Source organism: Biomphalaria glabrata, chromosome 14 (assembly GCF_947242115.1).
Source record: "Biomphalaria glabrata chromosome 14, xgBioGlab47.1, whole genome shotgun sequence".
Lineage (NCBI taxonomy): Eukaryota > Metazoa > Mollusca > Gastropoda > Planorbidae > Biomphalaria > Biomphalaria glabrata.
In genome coordinates, this window is record NC_074724.1 from 10,087,854 (window position 1) to 10,102,536 (window position 14,683).

A 14,683-nucleotide genomic window follows, 5' to 3' on the forward strand; every position below is an offset into this window, starting at 1 on the left:
AGTTTAGATTATTCATATATATATATTAGTAACAGTAGAACGCCATTTTGTATGCCCAGAGTGTGATTTCTTTGCCCTTGCATGCAGACCAAAGCTTTTGGATTGTTCAGATATTCTTTTACCCAGGTGTACGTTCTGTGGGATATGTGATGGTCTATTAGTTTGAGTAAAAGGCCTTGTTCCCAGACTTTATCGAAAGCTTTTTCCAAGATCTACGTTTTCTTAAGCCAACTTGGGCTTCAGTAAATAGATTGTTTGACTCAAAGATCTAAGTCAGTCTGTTATTTACCACTCTTTCCATATGACCTACTGCAACAATTAGGTTATTAAGATCAATCAATACGTGTTTAAGTGTACTGACACGTTTGTCTAGTGGTATTTCGGTACCGACTTATTTTTCCAAATTATTAATTAAAACATCTAAGTTTATAATTACAATAATGTGTGCTAATCATAAGACTTAACTCTTTCTCTTCGTTTTGTTAGTATTATTCATTTCGCTCATTTGTTTTTCTCAATCCTGTTATGATTAAACTTCAATAAATTTTTAGGTGTTATCAAAAAACGTTATATTTGGTAGTGAATTATGGGGGAATGCATGCTCTTTTTAATACAACACAAATTAATGTTTATAACTAAAAACAATCAACTTAATGTCAATTGTCAATTACGAGAGAAAGAGAGAAAGAGTTAATAAAATTCCTGGTAAACATATATACAAATAGTTGATTTACATAAAGAGTCAAATAAATTTGTAAAAACGTGGCTGTAAACTCAAAGGCCTTCTCAACCAAATGTAAACAAAATTCAAATATTACACACAAAAAAAAGATCATTGCCATCATTCAATATAACGCCTCTTTTATGTAATCAGACATCAGTAAAGAAAAAAAAAACATTCTAAGGTCACAGGCTTTACGTAAAAAAATCGACTACCTTTAGCCATTCTAAGGTGACCTCCTTCAGGCTAACACTTAGCCTCTCTAACGTCTAGCCACTTTTAGTCAAATAAGGACTTGATGAGCATTAAGCTTCAGGGAAGCCTATCCAATGGTTCAGAACACTTTTAAATCCATCTAAAACACAAGGCTAGAAAATACGACACTTTTGGGTATACTGTAAAATAAAAATCATCAGGCTAGAAATACACTGCCTGGAAATCATTAATCTAAATGTATGTTTTACAATAATAATTAAAGATATACTTAGCCTAAAGTCCCCCAGCGCAGGGCACACCTCTCCTGAGTAGCTAAAGATACAGGACCAGTGACAAGCAGAACACATATTATACAGTTCACATAACACACGGAAAGGTCCAGTGGTCAAGCTGTTAACTGAGGAGCAAGTGGCAACTAAACACACTATACATGGCCTTATAAAATCTTCTTAAGGGAAATCACTCATGTCTTTACATTTGCAAACAAAAAAATAAGTTAATTCCCTCTACGTCACAATAGATATAAAGTTAGTACTTGATACATTAAACGGATAGTTATTTTTAAAACACTTCTAATCAAGTCAAAACCTCACAGATGGTGGATGGACATGGACGCTCATTCAGGTGTTGTTTATATTGTTGTCTAAACGAACTAAAGTTGAATTCAACCATTGAAGAAAAGATAAATCATGACAACCACAAGAAAGTATGTTTCCATTTAACATGAGCTGAAATCCGCTCTTCTTTGAATTTAAGGAACCAAAGACTATAGTTGTTGGTAGTGTGAGAGTAGTGATATTGCTAATATTTAACATTTTAAGATTAGGTGTACATTTTAAATCAAACGGAATGTCTTTGAACTGATTACCAGACAAACTTATATATATATATTAATTCTGAATTTCGAGAAAACGTCCCATGACTTAAAACATTTAGTGAATTGTCGGAAAGGTCAAGTTCTTTTAATTTTGTATTATTTTGAAAAATTCTATCACTTTTAACAGCAAAAAAACTCTCTATTAAGTTAACTACTAGAGCAAGCTAAATTCTCTAAGCCAAATAATCCATCTAAAAAGTATTTAGAGAGAATTGAGACGTCAATCCTTGACCCTGTTGCGGTTTTCAAAGATGATACACCTTGAATTTTCCCAACCAATGTTTCAAATCCGCTATCTGATATATCTATATATTTGAGGCTGTCTGCTTCTCTAATTGTTACATTTCGATCAAATGACGCGCCTTTGATCAGTCATTTAATATCCAAGATTTCTAATTTCTTAGACACATAAATAAAAAGTGTGTCATTTAAAATAAATGTTTCCTCTTTCAAAAGCAGATCTGTCTCTTCAGTTGTATTAATGATTCCAATAATGGCGCTTTCTTTTTCTTGTAATGGTTTATCATAAAGCGACAAATCATTGAAAATATATTAATTGAATTCGAAATAAGGAAATGGATCAAACGAATTGCAAGGTCTTAGACAGTGGCGTACCTAAAAGGGATAAAGGGGGGGGAGAATTTTAAGAACCCCCCGGGCCCCCACCTAGGGGGGGGAGGCCACAAATGGATGAAATTTATAACAAAGACTAAACCTAGATCTAGGTCTATCAGTACGTTCACTTCGTTGACATTTTAAAAATATTTTTTCCCACAGAGATCAAAGTTTTTTTTTTTAGTTAGTTAGTTTTACATTTTAAACTTTAGTGCCACGAATAAAACTGCATGATATACAGCGAATTCCAAATATCTTGTTACCTTTACAAATAATAGATCTAAATGGCGAGTATTTTATGGCTACACTAATTAACCTTGAAGCGAAATTTACAGAATCGAGTATAACAGATCCAAAAGATATTCTTAATAATGCTAGAATAGTCCATTATTCGGGTTTGGCGTCTATAATTTCAGAATTAAACATCACACTCGAGTTATTACCCCTCTATTCATCTTTCCTCAATCCAATGGAAACTCTCTTTTTATTTCCAACTAATCCTTTTGCTTTCGCACAAAACATAAACAACAAACAATGACGTAATATCATATAATATTAACACATCCTTCCTTTTGAAGTTATTATCACATCCTTCCTTTTAAAGTTCTTAAGAGAGATATCTACTAGGAACTTTAACAATTCGTCCACTTCTGGTTGTCTTGACTGGGACAACAAGTTCTCTAGACGTCGGTCTATAACTGTCTGTTTCATTGTCTTCATCGGTATCATAGTATCGGTATCATAGTACCCAGAGGTGTCTTCATCGAAACTCTTATTCAAAAAGCGTTGATTTCTTCTGTATGTTTTTCCATCGTTTGTCTTTATGATATAAGATCTGGGTGATGAATGTTTTTCTATGACAACTGCTTTCTGCCATGTTTGTCCTAGACGAACTCTCACCTTTCCGACAGAGTAATCTTTAGGTAGTCTTGCTGTTGCATCGTATTTCACTTTGCTTTTCATCTGTCGTTCGTTGAGTAATGTCTCTGCATTTTCAGCTACCGATGATTTCAATAGTTTGTGATCAGTTGAAATAATTCCTTAAGTCTTCTACTCGTCAGCAGTTGTGATGGTGAATACGGCAGTCCACTTATCGGAGTATTTCTATACTCGAGCATTACGAGATATGGATCTTTCCCACGTGTATGCTTTGAATACTTTTGCTTTTGTACTAAACATAAACAACCAACAATGACGTAATATTATATAATATTAGCACATAATCTTCTTAATGCAGTGGAAAATTAAGAATTTTTGCCTATCTGGAATTCCGGTGAAAGCTCCTGCGCCTAATTAATATAGTTCAGAAGAAACTGCATATACGGGAAGCTGCTGAAGAAATGAGTACCCTTTCAAGCTTTCTGCAAAATAATGAGAAACTGACACAAACCAAATCCATCGAAAAAGCAAAAGAAGGTAGTGAATACTATGGATTCCTTGTAATCAAAACAACCAGAAGAAAGAAAAGACTTGACGGGAAGTTGAGTTCTAATGTAGGACGGTCAATAGATTTGCAATTCAAACGTGTTGCGACAGAAGTGCTGGACAGATTTCATATGGAGATGAAGGGCAGATTCCAAAGGCTGGAAAGAAAATGGATACCTTTGGGTTTCTTCTTGAACCAAGACACCTGTTAGATGAAGACTAAACGACGTCCAAGGCGCTTACAGCACAATCAGGAGGTCTTAATAAAAAAAATGTTAGATTTCAGTATTCAAATATTTAATCGTTTTTTGTTTTACAAGCGTGTTTCTTTTAAAGAAAGTAAAAAGATGCATTTTAAATGTTATATTGTAAACAAAATTAGTATAATTATCATTTGGAAATGTGTATTTGCTTCATACAAGCAAAAGTCAAAACAAAAGTATATTAGAATACAAGCATGATTTATGTGTCTATAATGAAATTAAATTGTAAAAATAAATATAAATCCTAAAATGGTAATACATGCATATGCGAATTATTGCTGATAGTTGTGAAGATGCACTAAATTTAAGCGGTCAGACGTGTTCTCAACGTTTCACTTAGAATGTAGTTTATTCTCCACTCAGAAACAACTAAAATATTTTCATCGTTGACGACACTTAACAGTTCTGTGGGAAGCAAAAAGAGACAACTCGTATGAACCATTAAAACAATTCTTGCAGGATTAGCTGGACTTTCTGCGTACATAGCTGACCTCATAGTAAACATTGACCAGTCCTCGTCCGTTAAGAAGCTCTTACTACAGACAAGTAAAACTCTCCAACAAGAGTTTATTGCATCCACGATACCACTGGCTTTGTCCAAAGAAGCTAACAGATCTCTGTCTATTATAAAAGTGCTCAATTTCAAATTTCTTTCCAGATGTTCGCGTAGTTCAATGCAAGGAAATCGATAGTCTTCTTCTGAATAGGCAATATAAACATCTGTCTTATAATCCAATCTAGTGTGAAGTTTGAAATTGCCAAAAATTTGTAAGAAATATGAAACAAGAAAGTTTTTATTCCTTAACATCAGAAATATTAAGACTACCCCAATAACATAAAGACATAATGTGATCATTGCAATGTAAAAAAATAATTCACCCCAACATTGTCTCCACAGAGAATCTAGATCAGAGAACGTCAATGTGTTTGTCCTTTCACCATCTTTGTTCATGCAGGTGTAGTTTCTATTGTTGTCTAAACGAACTAAAGTTGAATTCAACCATTGAAGAAATGATAAATCATGGCAACCACAAGAAAGTATGTTTCCATTTAACATGAGCTGAAATAATTTATTCTTCGAATTTAAGAAATCTACAGCCATAGTAGTTTCGGGTGTGAGTGAAGTGATGATATTACTACTTAAATCTAAAATTTTAAGATTCGGAGTAAATTTTAAATCAAACGGAATGTCTTTGAACTGATTGCCAGATAAACTTAAATATAGTAGTTCTGAATTTTGAGAGAAAGTTCCTTGGCTTAAACCATTTAGCGAGTTGTTGGAAATATCAAGTACTTTTAGTTTTGTTGTATTCTGTAAGATACGAGCACTTTTCAGTGCGATAAAATTTCTATCAAGCTGACATTTAGACACAGCCAAGTTCTCTAAGCCATATAATTCATCTAGAAAGTATTCAGAAAGAATAGAGATATCATTTCCAGATACAATTGCAGTTCTGAGTGACGATAAACCGCGAAGATGTCCAGTAAATGTGTTAAATCCGCTGTCCGATATATCAATGTATTGAAGGTTATCAGCTCCACAAAAAGTCACGTCCAGTCGTAAAAATAAATCAGACACCAATCGTTTTAAATTCCAACTAATTAAATTCTTAGAGACATATAAATAGAAAGTACCATTTAGAATGCTAAGTGCTTGATTTGCTAAATTGTTTTTAAATTTCGTTTGACCATCAAGAGACAAATAGTGGAGTGAAGTGTCTTGAAAAAAATGTTCCACTAAACTTAAACGTGGGAACGGAGAAAACGTCTGACATGTTCTTATAGCGTCACTAACAGTAAGTTTAGTCAAGTTCTGTAGTAGAACTAGTGGAAAAAGAAAAAAAGAACTTCCGATTAATGGGTTTCTTGACATATAGATATTACGCAGACAACGATCCCATGTTATTCTGTTTGAAAAGGCATTCGCCGTTATGTAGTAGATATTACATTCTATCACTGTAACCGTGTCTAAACAAATGTCTGTTATATACATTAAGTCTTTTTTAGTGATATAGCCGTTTTTCATTGGATCAGGCATATAAAATGTCGTGGTAACGCCTTCAAAATAAATCTCGGACATTGATCTTCCCTTAAACGGCCACAACAAAGCTAAAACCCTCTGCAAATCTATTGAAACATACGCCAGTGTAAGACTCGTTAGTTTGTCTAAATGTACAAATACTTTGTCATCCATTTGTTTCAATAACTGCATGTCTCGTACAATCAGCTCTTTTAAGCCATTGACATTTTTAAAGGATGACTCAGTTACGTACCGTGTTGATCCAGTAATCTCTAATACTTCCAGATGCGTTAAGTTAAGGAACTCAGGCCCAAAGTAGAGAGTAGAATTAAATGTATTAATCGCCAACGTGCGTAACTTTGTCAATGATTGCAACAATGAAACTGAAACATCGGTTATTCCAGCACTAGGCTGCTGTATTAGATCCAATAGCTGCAAATTATTTAAAGGTTTTAAAATTATAGTGGAAACCGCATCGAAAGAGATGCTATTGTGACGTAGGCTTAAATATTTCAAACTGGTCAAACCGTCAAATGCGAGAAGATCAATGAGTGAAATCTCATTGTTTGAGAGATCTAAATGAGTTAAATGACTGAAGTGTACAAATGTTGAATTGACGAGTCGAGTCAGAAGATTGTCGTTCAGTAAAATCATCTCAGTGTTATTTGAAAACCAGGAAGAATTTATTTCCTTTAGATGTAGCTTTGAACAGTCAACAGTGAGATTATATACATGACACTCAGAGCCTACGTTGATAGAGATGTTGATGTCTTTTAAAATTACATTCTTCGTATTTTTTGATGATTTGTCTTTGTAAACCTGTTTGTTGTGCTCCAATGTACCTGTTTAATAATAAAAAGTATAATATTAGTTAGAAAATATACATTTTTTGAAAGTTGCATTGTCAAATATTTTCTACTAATATTATTGTTTATTCTCAGATCATATTAAAACAAATTAACTGACCTTCTTTGAAAAAAAAAAAGCACACACATTAATCATAATAAACCACCACTAATAACTATCAATGTATCAGCTGGATGAATAATAGTACAAGAGTACACGTCACGTTAACAGTACTTTGTACGTTGTTACAACATTTCAGTTTGTCCTGTAGTGCTTCTTATAACACGGGAGTAGCGAGGCTATTAGAGGTTGATACAATGGAAGTGATAGTAATAGAGAGCTTCAGTGAGATTAGAATTCTGGAGTTTATTATTAACAACATCCTTTTGAAACTGAAGTAATTTCAGTCCCTTTAAACGTTATGGGTAATGAAGCTACAACCATTGGAATGGATGCCACGTTGTATGATCAAACTATGGAGATATCTGGAATAAGGGCATTCTTCGTACTGATCACACACACACAAATTTCGCTGATGACAATAATGTTATTCTGAAAAAAAAAACAGCAGTTGAGAAAGATGGGAAAATGCTATCAAATATTATGAAGATTTTAAGATTTTCAGCACAAAAATCAGAAACTCCAATTCTAGTTCCTCTCTAAAAAGAACTTTTCGTTGAAATCAATACTTCATGCGCTAAATCTTTACCAAGGCGAAAAATTAAAATTTATTACAACATAAAAAATACTAATTTTTAGCGGCCCACTATCTTTTCTAGTTTACGAGATCTAAACGGGACGGACGGACAGACGGACAGACATTTCACACAAAACTAATAACGTCTTTTCCCCTTACGGGGCCGCTAAAAATTACTTATGATTACGCATTATTTTGTGTCCTGATCTGTGCTTTATTGTCAAAAAATATGTGTCGGTACTCAGTTATGGATTGCCTAACTTTGAAAAAGGTGTCGGTACGTACCGTAACAAAAAAAGCACATTCCTGATGCTTGACATCTTTCTGGGATACAAGTTTATTAATGTCAGGTTGAAAGTTGTTTGCCACTGACACTTTCATCACTGATGACACGTTTTGATCAGATAATCATGAACGGTGTGATTTTATTGTAGCTTGTGTTATGAAAAAGAACTGCTCACAATGATCAGTGCTTGCAAACATAAATAGAATTCTGGCTGCAGATTTCCACAATTCAACGTACCAATCAGTTAAATAACTGTAAATTTTGACACAGCCAATTCTATATACTTCGTTTCAACAAAGAATCTAACTGCTATTCTGTCAGCTCTAGTTGCAAATTACTGGCATCATTTTCAAAAGCAAATAAAAATGGAGATAGGCCTACAATCAATGAAAATTCTTGCTCGTATGAAACGAAGTCACGAAAACGGTCATTGAAAACATCGTTACCAAATGTTGTAGCCGTATTTAATCCTTTTGGTTCCTGACACGTTCATTTTATATTTGGTTTACCCACATTCGTAATTTTGCTTGAAAGCACTTCACATCATTACACGCAGTTGTGACAATTTTGTCTTTACTTAGAAGTTTCCAATTCAAGTCCTGCAAGTGTCCAGTGAGATAAATTTCAAATGCAAAATCCTGAATCCATTTGTCAGTTTGGAAATGTTCAATAGATTCACCTTTTACAGTCAGAAACAATACAATTTCCTCACGCAGTGCAAAATATCTCTTCATTGCTTTATGAGTCAGCAGACTTCTGTGCAGTAGGGAACACAATCAAATTCGTGTCCAATGTCATCCAGAAACATAGAAAATTGGCGTTGATTTAAACAACGAATAAAATTGAGATCGACTGAAACAGTTTTATGTGTCATAATGTAATGGTTAATGATGCACTCAAAATGAGCAATTTTAAAATTTGCATCAGTCTTATTTTTTTCAAAACCATTTCATTTCATGGTTGGTGCGCAATCCGTTTTTAGACTAGACAAAGGAAAATTTGACTGCTATATTTCTAAAAACATCCTCGCTTGTTGAGGTGTTAAACATTAAACAAATCTCAAGTTTGTATGTATCTGAAAATTCCTGTCACAGGTAATTATGAATATAGCCAGCTGTGCTACACCCCTTACATCTGTTGACTCATTGACCCAAAATCAACTATTTATTTATTTATTTATTTATTTATTCACAAGCTGATTGACATGTCATTTATTCTATCAGCCATAGTATTCTTAGTTAACGCTATTTCTTTGAATGTTTTCACATTTTCTGGGCAAATTACTTCGGCAGCTTTAACGATACACTCCTTCATAAAATCACATTCACTAAATGATTTGCTTGCAATTAAGTTTGACAAAATGTAGCTTGCTTTCACTGCAGACTCAATCTCGTTGTTCAGTTTAACAAATAATATGTTTCAATTCAAGTCGCTTGTCGTCTCTTATTTTTCTGCGTAATAGTTAATCATTATTTTGATAATTTTTGAGGTAGCCCAGCGGGCCGCAAGCAAAGTAGTCTCGGGCCGCATGCAGCTCCCGAGCACCGTGTTTGACATGCCTTATTTAAACTATTTTTTTAGAAGCTTTCAATAGCAATACAAACCTTTTTTTCTATACCGGTTAAATTCTCTGCTGTCAAGAGTTCCCACGTTCTGAATAGCATTGAGATACTCGTCCTTTGAATAACTTGCTATGTAAGAACATTGATGGCCAAGTATATTACACATAATAATAAGTATTTTCATAATGAAAAAAGTGGCCATTTTAAAATTCAGAAGAATCGCAGTGCGACACTAGGTCTTAATCATGCAAGAGAAGTAGTTGTTTTTATTTTGAGACTACTATTTTATAATGATGTCTTGCTAGATTTATATTGGTCCTATAGAACGTGAAAATACACTGTACTCATTTACTTCCTTGTGCAATAATACACATGTTCTTAAGTTCCGGGACATTTATTAGATTTTTTATTCTCTCCTATGATAATTATGTCTTGATAATAAAGAAAAAAAATACTAAAAATTATATGTAAAATTACTTTTAAAAAGTTACTTAGAAGAAATCTTTTCATTGGGTCTCAAAGGATTGTCCAGTGACCTTAGTGAAAGCTCGTTAGTTTTCTTTCAGTAGCCATTTGATGCTAGGTGCTTTCTTTTTTTATTGTTCTTCCTGTGGACAATACATAAATTATCTACACTGCCCACATCGGCTTCCACTAGAACATGGTTAATTATATGACGGTCATACCATAGTGTATCATTATGCGTTTTCCAATGACTCCTATAGGACACCTGGATCTTATAGATATAAAAATTTATGATGAGAACCACTGTTTTAGAGGTTGAGAGACCAATTGGTCTTATTTTTATTTACAAGCAATCAAAAGCGCCGTTAACATTAGCCCAGGCTGTTGTCTATTTCTCGAGGCAGTTACACATCTCATTTTATATATTGCAGACCATGGGCGTAGCCAGGATTTTTTTTTCGGGGTCTGCATGGGGGGGGTTGTTTAGGGAACATTTTTCTCCCTCCCCCTCCAATATATATATATATGTCTCTGTGTGTGTGTGTGTGTGTGTGTGTGTACATAATTTATCTTTATTACATTCTTACCCTTAATTCATTTGAAAGTCGTTTTTGTACCGTAGAATATGTTATTTCTGGAGTTGGTGAAAAAATTTTAGACAACCCACCCTTGCCAGCGAAGCCCCTCCGCCAAGCACTATTTCCGGTTTTGAAAGTCAACAAATTGTATATTCTGAGGAGGTACACTGAATTATCCTGCTATTAAAAAGTTTTATTTAAAAAACAAAACAAATCTTACTTACTTAGATCCTCCCGCGTCGTTCGGCGCATTCGGCGGCAAGCTGCTTCCACAAAATCTGTCATTGGCAATGTCTGAAGCCTCTTCCCACTTGCTTTTAGAACCTCCAAGAAAGTGTGGCGCAAAGTTGTACTAGGATGACCCTGTTTGCGTTTTCTTCGTAATGGCACCATGTCATAAAAACTCTTATTGTGCGTTATTCATTTTGTCGGAGACATGTCCCGCCATGGACTTAGCCAGGGAGGGGGTTCAAACCTTTCCCGAATTCCCCCACCACCACCACCAACTGTGGGAATCGAAATTTAGTAATTGATTTTTTTCTTTGATTCTATTTATGTTATGTGATATTTTAATACAAAACCCTCACTCCCCGAGTATAGCCAAAGAAATTTTGAGTTTATACCCCCGGATTTTGAAGCTTAAAACACCTCTTCAATATAAAAAAAAAGCAAATTACAGATTCAAAATGCCATGATCGTAGCTAATGAAGGTTTTGAGTTAAAATCCCCTTCAGTGGGGATTTGATGCTAAAAAACAATATTAAAAGAAGAAAATTACACCCATCCCCTAAGTCTTTCTCCTCAAAGCCCTAAGAAGAAACCCATTAGACCAACGATCTTGCTGACCCCAGTCCTGACATCCTATCCCTCCATATGTGTTAAGTGGCTGCCCTCAGTAGTGAATGACAGAAGAAATCGACGTTTGCTGAGTCATAAGTGCATGGCGATGGAACCACGACGTCACTGCAACAAGATGAAGGTCAACTGAAGGAGAAGAAGGCGACGTTTGATGAGTCATACGTACATGGCGATGCGACAACGACGTCAGTGCAACCAGGTGAAGGTCAACTGGAGGAGAAGACGAAAGCGACATTTTCTGAATGCGACTGAAGGCTTCGTCTAGCTCAAGAGGCAAGCCCATTATCACCCCCACCGATCTACCCCCACCTGCGTCGATAAACCTCAAAGGTCCATGTCGTGAGGTAGATTTTGTCCGGGATGTACAATCTGAGAAGAGGGCAGTGTTCTAACCCTAGTGGCGGACTGAAAGGGTTAATGTGTGTGCGGCCTACTGATACACAAGACTCAGGCCAATCACACAGGTCTATGGCAGTTGAACACGGGACATTACTGCTAATATGACCAGTGTTATGGTCATGTGACCAAAAGCCTTTACGGACTTAGAGACAGTGTGTTAGAAAGAACAGTTGAGTCTAGGACAGCAAGGCAGTAAGTACTTGTGCCACAAAGTGAGTCCTTGAAAATGTAGCTGTACGAGTCTAGAAGTAGACAGAGAAAGACTTGTAGTGTTGAGTAGACAGTTCTATTGTGTTAAAGTATTTGATGTAGCCATTTGTGTTGTATTGGCTTTTCATGCATTTGTCATTAAACCGCCACATTGCTACTTGAAACTCTTGTTGTCAAGTTCTTGTGTTAGACGTGTTGTGTGTTCAGCAGTGTTTACAGAAGGCCTGATAGAGAAGATCGTAACAATATGATGACTAGGCATTAAATACAATTCATAATGATACATTCTCATTTATTTCTAATGAAATTAGCATGAAGATAAAGCCGACATACTATCAAATAGATTTTTAATTATTTTTTTTTTGTGATAAAAAAAGTTTTGGCAATCAACGCAAGGCTGAACAGATTGTCGGTGCGTAGGTTTTATTATTTAAGCACCAATTCTTGTTAAGTTCAAAATTTTTAAACGCACTTTCTTTGTTGCTTTGCCTTTTAGTTTATGATTTTATTTTTCTGTTATTATGCTGATATAACGTATGTCTGTGTACCTCTGTGTAGGGGAGTTAATGATGGACTTTTCAGTTGAGTCAGCACTTTTCAGTGTTGTGCGTTTGTTGTTTTGAGAACAAGTAGGTACCATTGTGTTCTGTTGGACTTTTGGACCGCAAGGTGCAGAATGCTTACTTGACTAGTGACATAATATCTACATTACATTCGTTAAATTCAATAATAGATTACGTTATTATCGCATTTATTGAAAATAATGTGATATCGTGAAATATTATGTTAACATGTTAACATCTAGCCAAATAAATATTAAAGCACGAAAGTGCATATTGAATGTCAAATGGCAAACGAGCTAAGGCTTAAAACACAACGCTGACACGGTTATTTACATTACGTTTTTCCAACCTTATGCTTACGAACGAAAATAGTTGTCTGGGGTCGCCGCATACTGTAACTAAATGAAAAGGGTCATCATCCTAAAAAGATTGAGAACCGCCTGTAAAAGATCCGATTCACAGCTGAGCATTAGCGCGGTAGAGATTGTCATCTTTATGATGGGCTGCTACATGAACAGAATAATGCCGAAACCAGAGCCTCGAGGGTAAAACTAAAATCTTATTTGTTCTATCTGACCCCAAGACTACCGTCTAAAGGGAAAAATGATGCCACATAGGTTCATTCTCATCGGACTAAACAATAAAAGGTGAATAAGAGGCCAGCTTGTAAGATATTTAATAACTTTAACGCTGAACAATGTTTCGATCCATGTTTTAAGTGATTTCTTCAGCACTTAAAGAGAGATCTTAAGCTTTAAGTAGAGGGATGTCCTCATACGCCAGTGACTTGTCACACCATTTATACAAATATATCAAGAATTTGGGAATTCTTTAGTGGCAGCTACCTACTACTGTAATGAGTCAATAAACTAATGCTATTCTTATCTTTTTCTTCTGCTGCATTTCACTTCTGTATAAAAATAGAAACATTAAAAGGTACTAAATGACACAGTTGCGCTATAATAAGAAGTCGTTTTCTGACCAACAAAGAAAGTGGCTCGTCTCTCTCAGGCCGTATCAGCTATCTTAATCTCTTAATCTTAACACTAAATGGCAAGAGAATAACTTTGTTAGCACAACGTTTCTCAAACTATGATAGAGGCGCAACACCATCTCAAGAGGAGAGCAACGTCGTATGCTGGAACATTTTCCTTTTTATTTCCATACGTGCTAGAACAAATTCGTACAAGTGCTCCTTCTTCCCTTGTGCCATTAGAGAATGGAATGGGTAGCCTGAATCAGACAGGACACTAACGACTGAGAATATTTTAAGTCATTGCTTACAGGGCCGGTTCTACAGGTTGAGGGGCCCTATGCGAAACGGATTTTGCCGGGCCTAATTTGGGTTGTGATAAGTATAAATAAGTGAAAAATAAGACTTTGTATTAGAAAATAAATTCGTCTTTTATTTCTAGTTTACTAAGTACAAAATTACTGTCAAAAATAACTTTACGAGCCATCTACAGTAGATAGTAGTTTTCCAACAAAAAGCCGACAAACATTCAGATCTGACTTTTACATTTACTATCGACTAACAAAATATCGCTTTTTTTTTTTCTAAGAGGTCGAGATAGATATAAATCTATATTTGTATGCCAGTGACTATTAAAGTAAATTAAGTATTAGAACTTCTTGTTTTGGTTAAAATTCGGCTTATTATTACATTTTTATTAAATGAATTCTGACAATGCCGTTTTTTTTTTAATCATGAGTAGGATAGGCGTTTTCCATATTGAATGACACCTCAAAATGACAATTTTGTCTGTTTTAAGGAGATTTGCATCAGTTTTTAGAAGATTTTAATAATTTCAGGAGATTTTCATGACTTTTTTTTATATTTGATAATTGCAGAATTCCAAGAATCCTTTAATATTAAGTTAAAATGGTTTTAATATAATAATTTACACCTAAAAATCGCATCGCGCATGGCCTATGAAAGCGTTGGGCCCACTGCGGCCGCATAGGTTGCAGTGGCCTAAGACCGGCCCTGATTGCTTAACATGATATGTTACATATGAAATGCGTAGGACGTAATTATCTTTTTTTTCAAGTAACTTCTGTAATATGTATTAGATAAGATAA

At 34.9% G+C, this 14,683-nt stretch overlaps 1 protein-coding gene across 1 annotated transcript; it reads right to left on the reverse strand.

Moving 5' to 3' along the window:
• Window positions 1–4,163: 4,163 nt before the first annotated feature.
• LOC129922892 (toll-like receptor 2) lies at window positions 4,164–9,691 on the reverse strand. Its single transcript, XM_056011040.1, has 2 exons — window positions 9,571–9,691; window positions 4,164–6,979 (listed from the first exon to the last, which is right to left on the reverse strand). Exon 2 carries the CDS (start codon window positions 6,789–6,791, stop codon window positions 4,422–4,424), a length of 2,370 nt encoding a protein of 789 aa, XP_055867015.1. The 5' UTR covers window positions 6,792–6,979; window positions 9,571–9,691; the 3' UTR covers window positions 4,164–4,421.
• Between the last annotated feature and the right edge of the window lie 4,992 nt (window positions 9,692–14,683).

What these genes read in the sequence shown, in the direction of transcription:
- LOC129922892 (XM_056011040.1), bottom strand. Translation starts at nt 6,791, where the DNA reads ATGATTTTACTGAACGACAATCTTCTGACTCGACTCGTCAATTCAACA.